Genomic DNA, 13,895 nt, shown 5'->3' on the forward strand with positions numbered 1-13,895 from the left:
TCCCTCCCTTTTCCTTCGGGCCTTTATCACAGGCGGCGAGTAAACAAACACAAAGCTGCCGATATAGCGGCTCAAAGTTCTGCAGGACAGGAACATTCGGGCCCAGATTGGGGAGGAAGGTGCGTCACGACACTTCCATTCACCCGCTCTCTGTACAGTATTTGTGAAATTTCCCAAAAAAAAAAAAAAAGAGCCGTTATCTCCTGGAAACAGATCCTGTGCCACACAGATGGTTCCGTCTCTCTTCAAATAGGAGGCCGAGCCAACAAGTGCGGTTTGTGTTAACAGTTAGTCGTACAGACCTTAATCTTGGCTCCAGCTTTCCTTCCTCTGCTTCTCTCTCTCTCGACACAGACACACCCGTACACACAGAAACACAGAAAGTCTCCCCCCTCCCTCCCTCCCCCTTTCACAGAATGCAAAGTACTCATGTCTCCAGGACGGTGATGTTTGAGGTGTTTGCAGTGCGGACGGATTAATAAGGGTCAGATGTTTTCTTCATGAAAGGAGGGAGTCGTCTCAGGTACGTGAAGGCACCAGGTTGTGCGCGGGGGGGGGAGGGGGGTCCGGAGAGGCCTTTACATGCAGGGTCTAAGGATTTCTCTCAAAATGAAACCCTATGGTCCAAAATTGCTTAAATTGTGACAAACAAAGAATCTTGAATTGAATCCAGGACATTTTCAAATGAGGTCTTGTGTTACCTTCAATTCATGCCCCGACCTACCACAATATTTTCTGGAACTCTTTGGGAACTTTTGGTGGGAACATGGGGCCTAATATTCATAAATAGGGCCACATTTCTGTGGCACACGTGAAAAGCTTCTCCTACATTTACATCCAGACCGCAGTGACGTTTCTGTATTGCCTCACCGCCCTGACCGCAACACCAGATTGTCTTGATCTGGCCAATTAGCATGTTGTCGGTGCCACAGTCGCTCCTTTCTTCTCCCGCTCGCCCCGTGTTCGCGGCACCGGCGTCCCGGAGTCGGCTCATGTCCCCGAGGGAGTAGCTGGTATTTATTCCGGCAGGCTGTAGGCTAAATTGAGAAACTGTCAAAGCAATGTCTCTAACCTGTCACATGAATGCGCCCCCCGCCCCCCCTCCCTGTGGTTGTGTGTGTGTGTGTGTGTGTGCGACCTATGGGGTCCGCGCAGTGTAACGCAGAACACCCTTCCCCGTGTCTGGCTAATGTCAGGAGCTATTGTTACTGCGCCTGCGGGGCCAAGTGAGGAGGTATGTGAGCCGCTCGCGACGCTACTGTCGGCACTGACAGCTTTTAGTCGTGACGGAGCCGACAGTTGACACCAAGTCGGAGAATGACTAAGCTGTTATTTGTGCTCCTGTAGCTGAAAGTGAAAGCGGAGTGTCGGGGGGGTTTAAATGTGCACAACAAAGCATGATAGCGAGAGATCGAGGGGTACATTACCCTAGATTGCCCCTCCCACTTAGCCCCACCCCCGTGACAATGTTCTCCATTTGGGCTCAGCAGTGTCAAATGTGCTCGATCGGTTCAAAGTTGATCATCTCTCGCACAGTAACGGACCCACAATGCAGTTCTGCAAATGCGCACAACTGCTCAGTTCAAAGTGAATAGCTAGCGGTGCGGTTGACGCCTCCACCACGACACACTTTGAGTTTGATCCAAATCCGAAGAAACCCATGTTAGCGACATAAAGCTAACGTTAGGTAGCATCTTACCTGATTGCAGTCTGTTGTGCACTTATTTATTATTTAAGTAGAGCTGAAACGATTAATCGATGAATCGATTATTAATCGGTTGCTAAATTAATCGACAAGCTTTTTTTCTTTCAGCTTCTTAAATGTGAATATTTTCTTCATTTCTTTGCTCTGGATGACAAAGAAATCACGAAACGTGAGTCATTTTGGTGCGTGGACAAAACAAGACGTTTGAGAACATCGTCATTTCCAGGTTTGACGGACACCGGTCCACATTTTTGAAAGGTTTTCCGATATTCTGACCAAACGATTAATCGATTATGAAAATAATACACTCGCTGTTTAACACAACGGCACGTGCAAAGATTTGGGGTTTATGAGGAGGAAGGACAGACATGGGGCACTTGCCTTGGTGTGTGTGTGTGTGTGTGTTTGTTTGTTGCCAGGGTCAAATCCTTAGTCTTTTGTGCTCCATAAATCAGCAGCAACAGCAGCAGCAGCAGCAGAAGCAGCAGTGACGTAAGAACAAACACAACCACTCTCTGCTGCAGCTGGCTGGAGAGAGGGAGAAACAGGAGAGTGGAATACACGGAGAGAGAGAGAGCAGGACAGCAGCTGTCAGGCCTCCATCGCACACCTGTCACACAGGAAGTGAGCGCCGGCCACTGTTTCCTGGATACACCTCCTCAAACACAGCTCCTGGCAGAAATGAGCGAAGGACATCTGTCGTGAGGGTGAGACCGAATTATGCACTTATAGCAACAATAGACACAGACGTTTGCCAAACGCCGAATAAATAATACACGGAAAAAGTCGAGGATTTCTCATAGTGTGTGTGTGTGTGTGTGTTTGTGCGTCCAGACTGTGCACAGTTAAGAGGATGTTTGTGTTACGGCCGAGCTCTGTGACAGACAGGTCACTCTGTGAGAGGCTCCGGCACTAACTCTCCCACAACTACAGTGGAGCTCACATGCCCTGAAACGAACAGCGGGACGTTCCCACGCTTGTTCAAACCCCCCACCCACCACCACCACCACCACCACCACCCCCCCTGTGACCGATATCAAGAAGTCCAGATGTGGCTGTAGCTGCTCGCAGATGTGCGCGGAACTCTCTCCTCCTGTGTTTCTCTAAGCTCTCCCGAGCTTTTTCAGACAGACTGTCCACAAGTGATGGAGTCTGATTCCCAGGTCCAGACATAGCCGGCTCTCAAACCCGGACGCAGCGCCACGTTAAGCAAACAATTGCCCCTTTGTGGCGCATAATGTCGCCTGCCTTGATGACGCTACGATCGCAGAGCTGTGATTACAGCTCGAGAACGGCCATGTTACTCAATACCGGTAACATTAGGTACAATATGACCACAAATTCTAACGGTTGCCGGGTTGTTGCCAAAACAAGAGAAGCCTGGGTGAAACCAGCTGACCCGAATTGACCTTTTTTGGTCAACTTCAGAACAACTTCCTGAAAAAAAGAAAAGAAAAAGTGGTCTGATTGAGATTTTGAAGAAAATCAGATTTCATGCGTGTCTGCAGCTCGGTGGTGATCTGAACAGGAAGTGACATCAGCCATCACCCGGCTGTGCTGATGTAGCACTTGGACCCATTGTCTCCCGTCGCGCTTGTCCTCCCAGCCCCCCTGAGTCACTCTGTTGTGGCTGCTGTTGGTTAAAAAAAAAACTCCTCTTTGTTTGTCAGGTTTTGTCAGGCTGAGTCCTCTGGAGGCCCCCCCTTGCCCTATTCCCAGGCTGCCCTTCACGCGGCCTGTATGCAATTAACAGAGTAATTAAATGCCTGATGAGCTAATTGGTGCTGTGTGAAGGTGCAGGTGTTTGGATGGAGGAGTTTATTTATGGGAGTGCGCGGTGAACATCGTCAGAGTTAAGGGAATATTTTGAATCAGACTTTTCCGTTTGGATTTTCTTTATATTTAGTATTGTTTGTGCTTCGTATGTATGAAGTCGCTGCAGTGCAGTCAAAAGTCAGAGCCGCTTGTGACCCCGTGTGACTTCTTGATGAGATTTACTTCTGCTACCAGACTCAAATCCAGATAGTTTGGCAGGGTCTGTCATGCTTTAGTCATCTTGCAGCAGAAATCAAAAACCGTACGGGTTTGGTTATTTTTATCTGTAATTCGTTTAAGAGATTTATCTCCCGCTCGCTTTCATCCGCGGCAAGTACACGCACAGCGGTCAGCGATCGAGGGGGAGGGAGACAGAGAGTGTGTCGCAATAGCTACCTGGTGAGCGAGCGGCGAATATTCAGTAAATATTGTGTAATAAAACACAAGTGTGTCTTAAAGGTGCAGTGTGTAAGAAATTGTGACATCTAATGCTGAGAAGGAGTTTGACACTTTTAAATTTAAATTTCTTCTTTTTGATATTAATAGATGTCTTTATTGTGAAGTATACATCGTCCCATATAAAACCCAAGCACTTTTATTTTGAAATTCTGTGAATTATCATCATGAGCATCTTGAATATGACACCTAGACGGCTATTAGGGTCATTTGAGTTTGAAACCCTTGTATGATGACACATCGCCACGGGTCGTAAATTCACTATCTGCAAATAAAAACCCTCCTCGATGTTACATACTAGACCTTTAAAGACGGAGGTAAAGTTTTACGGCCGTGCAAAAAAACTCTATCTCATGTCAGTGCCCCGAGAGTGAATCATGTCCCGTCTTGACATAATGGAGCTCGCAAACAGAGTTTGGATTGCGGCCGCCCCGGGGCTGCAGCAGCAGCAGCAGCTCTCAGCTGGCGATATTAGGCGCACAGCTGACAGGATGAAGTGGAAGAAGATGTGGCTGAGTGGGGAGGAAAGTAGAGTTATCATGCAGAGCAGAAGCTACATGTAAATCCCCTCTCTCTCCCCTCGTGTCTGTCTGCCTCTCTGTCTCTCTGGCCCATTCCCAGATGTACATGCACAGTCACTTCCTCACATGTGCGCCTCTTCCTTGTCTCCTCCACCCCCACCCCCCTCCCTCCTCCCCCCTCCCCACCCCATTTCTTTCTCTGTGGCAGCTGTGCTGGTGATGGCTGTGTGCCCATGGTGCAAGCTGGCTGTGGGGTCCCAGGTGGCCCCGCGTGACAGTTATTGATGTTCAGGTGTTCAACTCCTCTCACACAGAGACCCTGGAGCCACACAAACACAAGCACAACACACACATGCACTCAATTGTAGCTCTCATGCAGACACACAAATGCATGTGTGTCATCATGTTGCTCGACAAACTGCACATTCTACTGATTCTGGTTCGGGGCCGTGAGGCAACAATAACCGTAGATTACTACATTCTCACCCGTTTAAACTCAGTATTAAAGTGTTTTTTTTGGACCGGTGGGAGCATGTTTAATCAGCATTCCCTCCTGGGTCAAAGTTTTTTATCAGTTACTTGAGTAAACACTCTCGTTTCTTGTTCGTCGGCTGCATTTTTGACTTAAATCTGCGATACTTGTCTGCATTCTGCCTTGGTTCCTCCAAATCCGGGGCTATATCTGCTAATTTTTTTTAGTGTGAAAGAAGCTTATGCGATTCCTATGGGGGCCAGTATTTTGGGATCGTTTACAAATATGTGTGTGCATGTATGGTAGAGAGAGCAGCCAGGGCCGGTGCCAGCGCCCAGTGCAGCTCTAACACACTCCAGATGTCTCTGGCTGGCCAGGGAGTTGTTCTTGGCACAGCCTGCCTTGAGTGAATGTCACAAATACTTTCCTTTATTTAGGAATGGCTCTGAGGTTGGTGGCTGCAGAGAAAGACGGAGCAGAGGGTGGAAGGAGGAGGAGGAGGGAGGGAGGAGAAAAGGGGAATACAGGGCCATGAGGAGAAGACGAGGAGAGAGAGAGGAGGGAGCCTGGGCAGAGTCCATTCCAGCATCTGGATTTTATTAGCAGCCGTTGGGGAAAAAAATCTGAAAAAGGAAGTTTTTTCTCTGCGAGCGCGTCGGCAGCAGTGATATGCTGCACATAACCACTTCGCTGCCGACAAGACGAGCCGGGGCCCTCCCAGAGGAGAACAGATGGTCGCTGGAACTTCAATACAATTACATCAATAACAGCTTTCACAGACATAAGCACTAGTATGACAGGAGCCCCGCAGCTCGGGAGAGGCAGGAACACAACTCCTCTACCCTTAGCACCTCTGGCCCTGGATAAACTGTCCAATCCGTCCTCATTCTCTCCTTGTATTCGACTTATCCCGGCGCCGTTCTTGCCAGTACATGATCTTGAAAAGTGGCTGACCTACCAGCGATTCGCTCACGCTAATCTGATCAAAGGCATCGTCGTTACTTATTAGGGGGGCCGGGCCCCAGTGTTGTTTTTCTGTGTTGTTTGTTCAGCAGACGCTCTCGAGCAATGCACGGGGGGAGGACATTCTGCAAATGTGCAAGCATGTGCGAGCGCGTGTGTGGGTGTGTGTGTGTGTGTACGCGATGTACGGGGCCCCGCCTCCCACCCTGTCATTAGTGAGGGCTTTAAAGCCGCGGAGCTCTAAATCAGTTTAAGATGAAGTGGAGTCTGGGATCTGTCTGCAGAATCAGCCCGTGTGCTGACACACACACACACACAATCACTGTAATATTATTACTTTAACCAGGAATGTAAAGGATTACATTTTATAAAACAGCAATAATAGTTATGACGAGTTACTGCTTTACGACATTTTTGTCCGGCTTATGGACAAAGTTTGGAGAGGCAGATTTTGCCTGATTTCAGTCCTGATCTGACCCTTCCGACGATCGTGGATACCTTCTGATTTTAGGCTGAGGAGTTAATGGACGTGGTTTTTTACGCCAACGGACACATCAGGGTCTTCCCGATTTCAAATAACCTGGAAATGAGAGCGAGTTGCATCTCATCTCAAATCATGCGGGTTTCTGCGAGATCCCAAATCCCCCTGGAATGGTCCTGTGCCTGGTCTGTGCTTTCTCGCGATTAAAACGTTGAAAATCCCATCTTTTTTTAAATTTTAAGCAGATTCAGTATCAAAAAAAAACTTGTTATATATCACTTTTCTAATATAGTCATAATAATATAATTATTTGTAATAAGTAACAAGTCTTACATACGAAAAACTGGCTGATTTAGGTGCTTTAGGTGCTGTGTCCATGAGGACGCAGGGCTACAATCCCCATGTTTTGATACGAAAGGCCTGGTGGGGGGGCTGGGGGGGGGGCCAGAGGCTGAGGCTGTGTTTGTGTGGACTCCTCGGCGGCGTGATAGGGAACAGATGTGGGAAGGCAGGAGGCTGGGCAGCCAGCCAGAGCAGCTGGGAGAAATTAAAAACAACAGCATTCCTGGAGACTGGGGGAATTACAGTGAGAGGGGAGGGGGGATGTAAGGAGCCAGAGACGGAGGGAGAGTTTTAGGGGCTATGCGGTCACCGAGGAGCGTCTCTGCGGAGGACGCGGGATTGAAGAGACAGGGGGAGGATTTGATGGGGATGGTCGTCAGCGGTTTAGCCGGAGCTAATATGTCGCAGCTGTATTTCCAGGGGAAACGTGAAGTCAATGCTCAGACATATACGTGAAGCGGGACCGACATCTGCACTCTAACGACTTGTCAGTGCACGGTGGTGCAAAGAGGCGCTAATGAACAACGAGAAGGTTTTAGAAAGTTCAACAAGAGTTGGTTTTCATTGGGTTTCATCATTGCACATGGGGCGAGTGGAAGGCAGAGACACATTTTCTCAGATGGCGAAACCGCTTCTTTGGTGAGCAATCATTTAGCCCCGGTTACGTCAAACGTGCACACGTGCAGCTGTTCAGAGAGACAGACGGAGGCGCAGAGGTACAGTGGGTAATGACTGCATCATGTTTCCAGTGTGTGTGTGTCTGTGTGTGTGTGCGACAGGCGACAACACATCTGTATTGATCGCAAAGAGTAGAGAGCAGATCCTGAACCTTAAGCATTTAGCTCCCATTTAGCTTTCTTTTGGTGTGTGTGTGTGTGTGTGTGTGTGTGTGTTGTCTCTTCAGCACAAAACATAATGGGAGGACAGATGGCTGCAGACGGAGCAACACAGACCTAGCAGACTTCCTAATGTATTAAAAGTGAAATCCAGAGAATGGTTGCTTTATGTGTGTGTGTGTGTGTGTGTGTGCCCCGTGTCCTGGTCAGATTAAACAGCTGTCTATAATCCCAACAGTGGGAGTAGACGGTCCGTTTTGCTATTTGTGCGATAGTTGTGAGTAAAAGTCAAGCTTTTTCCATTCATGTGAACACAACTTCAATTTTGAATCAATCTGTCGCTTCAGATTTAAACACATTCACCTACAATGTAGAGTTTAATACTTTTTAATACTCTTTTTGTTCCACACATTTTTATATTTCATAAAACCACACATCCCACAACCCAGGAAAGACTGTACTAGAGGTATTGTTTGCCATATATAATAAGCCTCTGTCAATTATTATTAGATTAATTGGACTATTATTGCTATTTTGTGCAAATTAACACATTTTTGTTCTCAGAAACTTGATAAATGCACTAATAAAGTACACAAAATATTTTTTTTTAATTGTTAATACATCATTTTGTGGATGTGCATCGCTGTTTAGGCTCAAAAGTTTGTTGAAAATGAGAAAATCTAGCCAATTAGCCATTGGCTGCCCTGATTTTAAAGGACTAGCATTAGCCATAGAATAACCGTGTGCCGTTTTCACTGAAACATACAGTATGGTTGCCTCCTGGCAGGGCACGGCCCACTCATTCAGTAAGCATGGAGAGCTTGTTTGTGTGTTTAGACTTGTATAGAAGCGAGCTCAATCTATTTATACCAGCCGAACCCCATCCGCCCTCCATCTACAACCTTGTGTGTTTGTGTTGACAGCGTCTGGCGTGGGGCAAACAGCAGAGTTGCCCCCTCGCGCTCCGAGGGATCGCCGTGTCAATGGCCCTCGTACGGCGCACTCCAGAGAGTGGCACTCTTTAAATACAGACGCCAGCTGCTGAACGCTTGTACGTGAGAGCGGAGAAATAGGCTAAATAGGCTGCGGAGGGAGAAACAGCCGGATTTATCATCGGCTCGTGGGAGAAGTGAAATGAAGAGCACATTATGTGACGGTGATTTAACGCCGTTCGTCGTCGCCTATAATGTATTAACGCCGCGGGCTGCAAATGGGATTTTCTAAAAGGTAGCGACGTATAAAAAGTGGAGCAGGAGATTAGCGTAGAGTCATCGCACGTCAGGATACACACTTCCCGGCTTCTGATACCTTGATTGTAACGAGCGATTATCTGAGTTACCGTTGCGCTTTCTGTCATTTCCTTCCCGTAACCCTACAGTTGGAAGGGGAAATCAGTCATTTGTGAGAGCGGTGCGACCATGTCTAAAGGCCTTAGGTTGCTGCCGTGTGATTGGCTGATTATAAAATTGGCATTGGCGAGCACTTGATACAGGTGTGTCTAATCAATTTGGGGTTTTACGTTTTTTTGTGTCGGATACAATAGCGATAAAGTGCTAATGCGTGTGTGTCAACCAGCCATTGAAAAACATGAAGCATAAAGAAGAAATAAACCATGACTGAATTCAAATATACTCACTTTTTTTTTACAGTCTGTGCTCAGTTAAGTACATTTTCATGCGATGTTTGGATAAGCTCACTATAACTATCACAAAATGTTATTAAATTGAACACAGAATGTACAGAATACAGATGTGGAGTCAGAAAAATAACAACGAATCCGACGTTTTTTCATTCGAACAAGATGTTTTTTCATTATGTTACATCGGGAAACTACAAAACATCTCATTATAATTTTATGTAAGGTCATTTTAAACTGGATATATAGTATTGCAATGTCATAAAGTCATATAGTAAATGATGTCATAATAAAGTGAAAATATCTGATTGATTGTCGCGTTCCCTTCTCGCGGCCCTCGCTGTGCGCACCATCCAGTCCCCTCAATGACAGAGCGCTGGGCCTTGCCTTGTTTGGTCCTGGCAGCGTGTGTCTGGCAGAGGACAGGAGAGACTCTAGTAGCAGCATGGAGCGCTGCCTGAAAGCCGGTCGGCAGTGATGGACAGCAACAGATCCAGCTGCACTTGTCACTGGCTGTCAAGACGGCTGTCTGAACTCGGGGACGAGAGGGGACAGGCGGGGAGGAGAGAGTGCATGTATGTGTGTGTGTGTTGTAGTGAGGGGGGGGGGGGGGGGGGGCACTGATTGGGATGTCAGGGCTACATGGAGTGTGTATGTGTGAGCGTATTTCAGTCAGCAGCAGCTGAGTGTGTGAGCAGGTGTTACTGTATGTCTCCCAGGCCCATGAATCCTCCAACACAATACAAGTTTGGATTCATTTCCACTCTCTGCATTGATTTGTTTTAGTTCTTTTTTTTTTTTATTTTTACGGTAGGCTTTTGGGTGTAAGGAAACAATCAATGGTTCCCGGGTGAAAATGTGAGCCCTCGCCTCCTAAACCAGCTGTTTCCACTTTGAAAGTCTGTTGTTTTTTTTTTTGACGCTGGAGCTGCACCTTCATGGCTGTTTCTGTCTCCCCTCGTTCTCTTTCATATCTCAGGTAGCAGAGTGCAGACGGTTGGAACAATGCCAGATTCACCTGCGGATGTGAAAACCCAGCCCAGGTCCACCCCACCCACCATGCCTCCACCACCCCCGGCTGTCAGCCAAGCAACCAATCGCAGTGCTTCATTCACCCCGACCACCAGTAAATCAAGTAAGGAGTCCGGTGGACGTGTGACTATATCTAGAATTTAACACCGTCGTTGTTACTAATCTGCCCGTGAACAGGAACGATGTAACATTATTTATATGAAAACAGGCTCTGTCAAGCAATACTATCAGCATTTATCCTGTCAAACTGCTGAAAGACTGGATATTTTGAAATAAGACATTATATTTAAGCCTAACGAACTTGAAATTAGCACATTTTTAGCTATATTTTACTAGTATTGTGATGTTTGGTGTCTCATAATAAGCTTGTCATGCTCAAAAATAGTGTTTTCCCCTCAAAAGTAGTGTATTTAACTCATTTTTAGTTCTATAATAGTGACACTGTTCTAGATGAAGTCCACCACCGACATGAAATTAGATTAGAAACTGGCATTTTGAGACATAATGTCTTGAAGTTAGCATTCCTGACTCGTATGAGGCAGCGTGAGAAAAGTGCTTTACAAATAAAGTTGGATTGGATTGGATCATTTCAAAATATAAGTGCTATCGATGATGCAAAATTAATCTATGAATTTAATAATTTAATAATTTTAAATATAGAAATGACTCGTTACAACTTGATATTGTTTGGAGGGCCACATGAAATAAATTGGAGGGCCCCAACTTTGAGACCAGCAGCTTAAAAACTCTCTGACATGTCAAACAAGCTGGTTTCATCTGAGATAGGACTCAAAACAAGATGCTTTCAAGACTGTTCCACGTATTCAAGATGCACCGTCTAAAAACAAGCGCCTTTATCTCACTTCAATCTTACTCTTTAGGTCTTTTTTTTTTTTATTTCAAAGTTACATCAGGGAAACGAGTGTTAAGACAGTGACAGTGACAGTGTGGCGGAGGAGGAGGAGGAGGAGTGTGAACGTGAACTGATAACGAGCAGATGAGCTGCAGGTGAGAGGCAGAGGAGGAGGAGGACACCGGGTGAGGAGAGGGAGTTGATTTGCCTGCAGGGTGCGATCTGAAATGAAATGTCAGTGAAATCATGGCCGAGGGGAAAACAAAGCGTCACAAATGAATGTTTCGCCGCAGATTCATTAAACGTGACGGTGGGAAAGGGGTTTGTTGTCGTGTCTCCTCCGAGAAGTTTAAAGCAACAAACCTACTGGTAATATCAAATCCTTCATTATGTCATAATCCATATTATACTGGCTGTATTGTGATAGGCAGTTAGCCAAATGCAATTATGAAGAGTATTACGAAATATCGCTTCCCTGTCTCGTGTTTAAAATGCATTTTGACTTCAACTGTGCGAAATTAGAACAGTCAGTGGCCTTTAAATGTTTAATTGCACATTATTTACTGTGATCATAAGGTCTGTAGTTTGAATGTAGCTCTGCTGCATTTCCTTTGTGTCAATTGTGAGCATAAAATATGCCCAAACTTTCTAATCTCTTTGAAATGTAGTCGCACAGTCAAAGTCTAGGTCACGCACTTGGCCTGAATAATTGTTCATTTTCAAGGCTGCACTTTCATTCTGCCACTTTATTGTTCCGTGTAATGTAAAAAATGTAATGTGCACATGTTGGAAACAATTTATATCTTATACATATATAAGTACAATAGTAAATACTTTATGATAATGGTATCTCATGTGGTAATGGTCCAGGTTATGAAATAAGTCTGATAATAATACATATTTTCTCTATATAACACATCTTTAATGTGTTTTATTTATTAAACGGTATTAAATCTTCACAAATGAGTACACATTCACAACACCTCAGAGGCCGTTTACCCCTGGACTACACAGTCAACTGTCGCACTTAGGTCAACTGTCACGAAGGCTTTATAAGAGAAATTCCAAATATGTGTTTCGGACACACACGTGTTGGAGTCACTTGTGTGTCAGGTGTGTGTGTGTGTCTTTACATTCTACTCAGTGTGTGTCTTTTCGTGTGCCGAATGCCCTTGTTGGTGGGACATGTGTCTTTGAGTGTCTCTGTGTTGTTTACCAGCTGGCGAGGCGGGCGTACAGGGGGGACATCAGCCCGGGGTGCTGTTGCGGTGTTGTAGACTACTTTCTTCCCTATATAGCAATGACAGGCCATGTTGTTTCACCTGTTGTGGCGGGCGGTCAGCAGTGTGGCTCTCGCCTTGCACCGCTCTCTCTCTCTCTCTCTCTCTCTCTCTAAAGCCAGAACACAAGCGCTGCCTCCTGGGATCACATGGGTTAGTACATATGTGTCGAGGCCCTCGACCCACAGATTAGGGCAACAAGCATGGCTGAGAAAAACGGCAGCAACTAGTCTATTAAAAAAACGGAACTCTCTATGGTCTTGTGTTTAATTATGAGTTAAAGTTAGAGGGTTGCGGTCTTTAGTGGCTCGTTGAAATGTAAATTAGGGCAAAAATCATGTTCAAACAAGACTCTGCCCATCTGTGACGTAGCCTTTACTACAGGTGAAGCTAGCAACAGCTCAGCTAACAGGTGAGTCAGCAGATTTGCTCATTACGGTGCGTTCCATTTGTAGTCGGAACTCGTCAAGTTCGTAGTCCCCAAATTCGGATTTCCGACTTGGAATAACTTATTTACTACGACATGGGATTCCAAGATAGCTGCAATCATACAAACACTGCTACTTAGCATTTTTTTCCCAGTAAATCAGTTGTAGACATGAAGCTACTCTGTTATTGTGCGCAAAATACCTCGTAGAGCGTTACTATCGGCTGGTATTAGCCCGAGATACATTTGCATTTCCGACTCTTCAACTGAAACACATGGAACTCGGATTGGCTGACGACACACGTCAGTCAAAGTTATAACCAAATAGGAAATGGCAGCTTCAACGTAAGGCCAGCAATACTACTAGAGCAGGTCCACGGAGCTATGATGCGTTTAATGACATATGGAAAATCCAGCTCAGCTTCACAAAAAATAACCATATTCTTTCTGGAAATATAATCATAACGTACGGAAAAAGTAATTGAATTCAGACACGTTCAGACACACATTAATTTGATTATTAAAAAAAAAGTAAAAATAATAATAACAATAATAATACTTATAATAATAATAGTAAAAAATACTTTTTTGATATTGTCAGGACAGACCACCACTGCTTAGAACCCAAAAATACTTTCATACTCCACTTTTCAGATGCATTTGTGGTGTGATTGGCGTTTAGCTTGCTAAACTAATCACTGTCTTGTTTTCTGAAGGCATTCAAAATGGATCCAAGGTTAAGCTGCACTCACAGCGCCCTCTGCTGGATCATACTCAATTACTTCAGATAGTCTGCTGTGCCTCCAGGCTGTTTTAGTTTGAAGTGCCCCACCCCCAAATTTAGGATAAAAAGTGACAGCCCTAATGTAATTAAATGATTTTCAAAGGGTTAAGTTGCTTAGTGCATGTCCACTGTGAGCATTACAACCATTTTACGTCATAAATCGCAGCGCAACTTCCACGCATAATTTTAGTCATCTGGTGCAGACATGAAAATATGAAAACAGGGGAAAAGGTCAAACGTGTGAGTGCTAGCGCTCCTGTGTGTTTATGAGTTTGTTTGCGCTTGAATTAAG

General features: G+C 45.5%; 1 protein-coding gene across 5 annotated transcripts in view; it reads left to right on the top strand.

Moving 5' to 3' along the window:
- The window catches only part of cbfa2t3 (CBFA2/RUNX1 partner transcriptional co-repressor 3), a 44,726-nt gene that overhangs the window by 15,118 nt on the left and 15,713 nt on the right, over positions 1-13,895 (top strand). For 3 of the 5 annotated variants that reach the window (XM_058629303.1, XM_058629304.1, XM_058629305.1), the window contains exon 2: positions 10,207-10,362. In XM_058629303.1, the coding sequence (XP_058485286.1) occupies positions 10,207-10,362 (156 nt within the window). Of the gene's footprint in view, positions 1-7,384; positions 7,481-10,206; positions 10,363-13,895 lie in introns of those variants that run through there. The other 2 variants (XM_058629306.1, XM_058629307.1) reach the window with 2 other exon arrangements.

Source organism: Solea solea, chromosome 5, assembly GCF_958295425.1.
Source record: "Solea solea chromosome 5, fSolSol10.1, whole genome shotgun sequence".
Taxonomy (NCBI): domain Eukaryota; kingdom Metazoa; phylum Chordata; class Actinopteri; order Pleuronectiformes; family Soleidae; genus Solea; species Solea solea.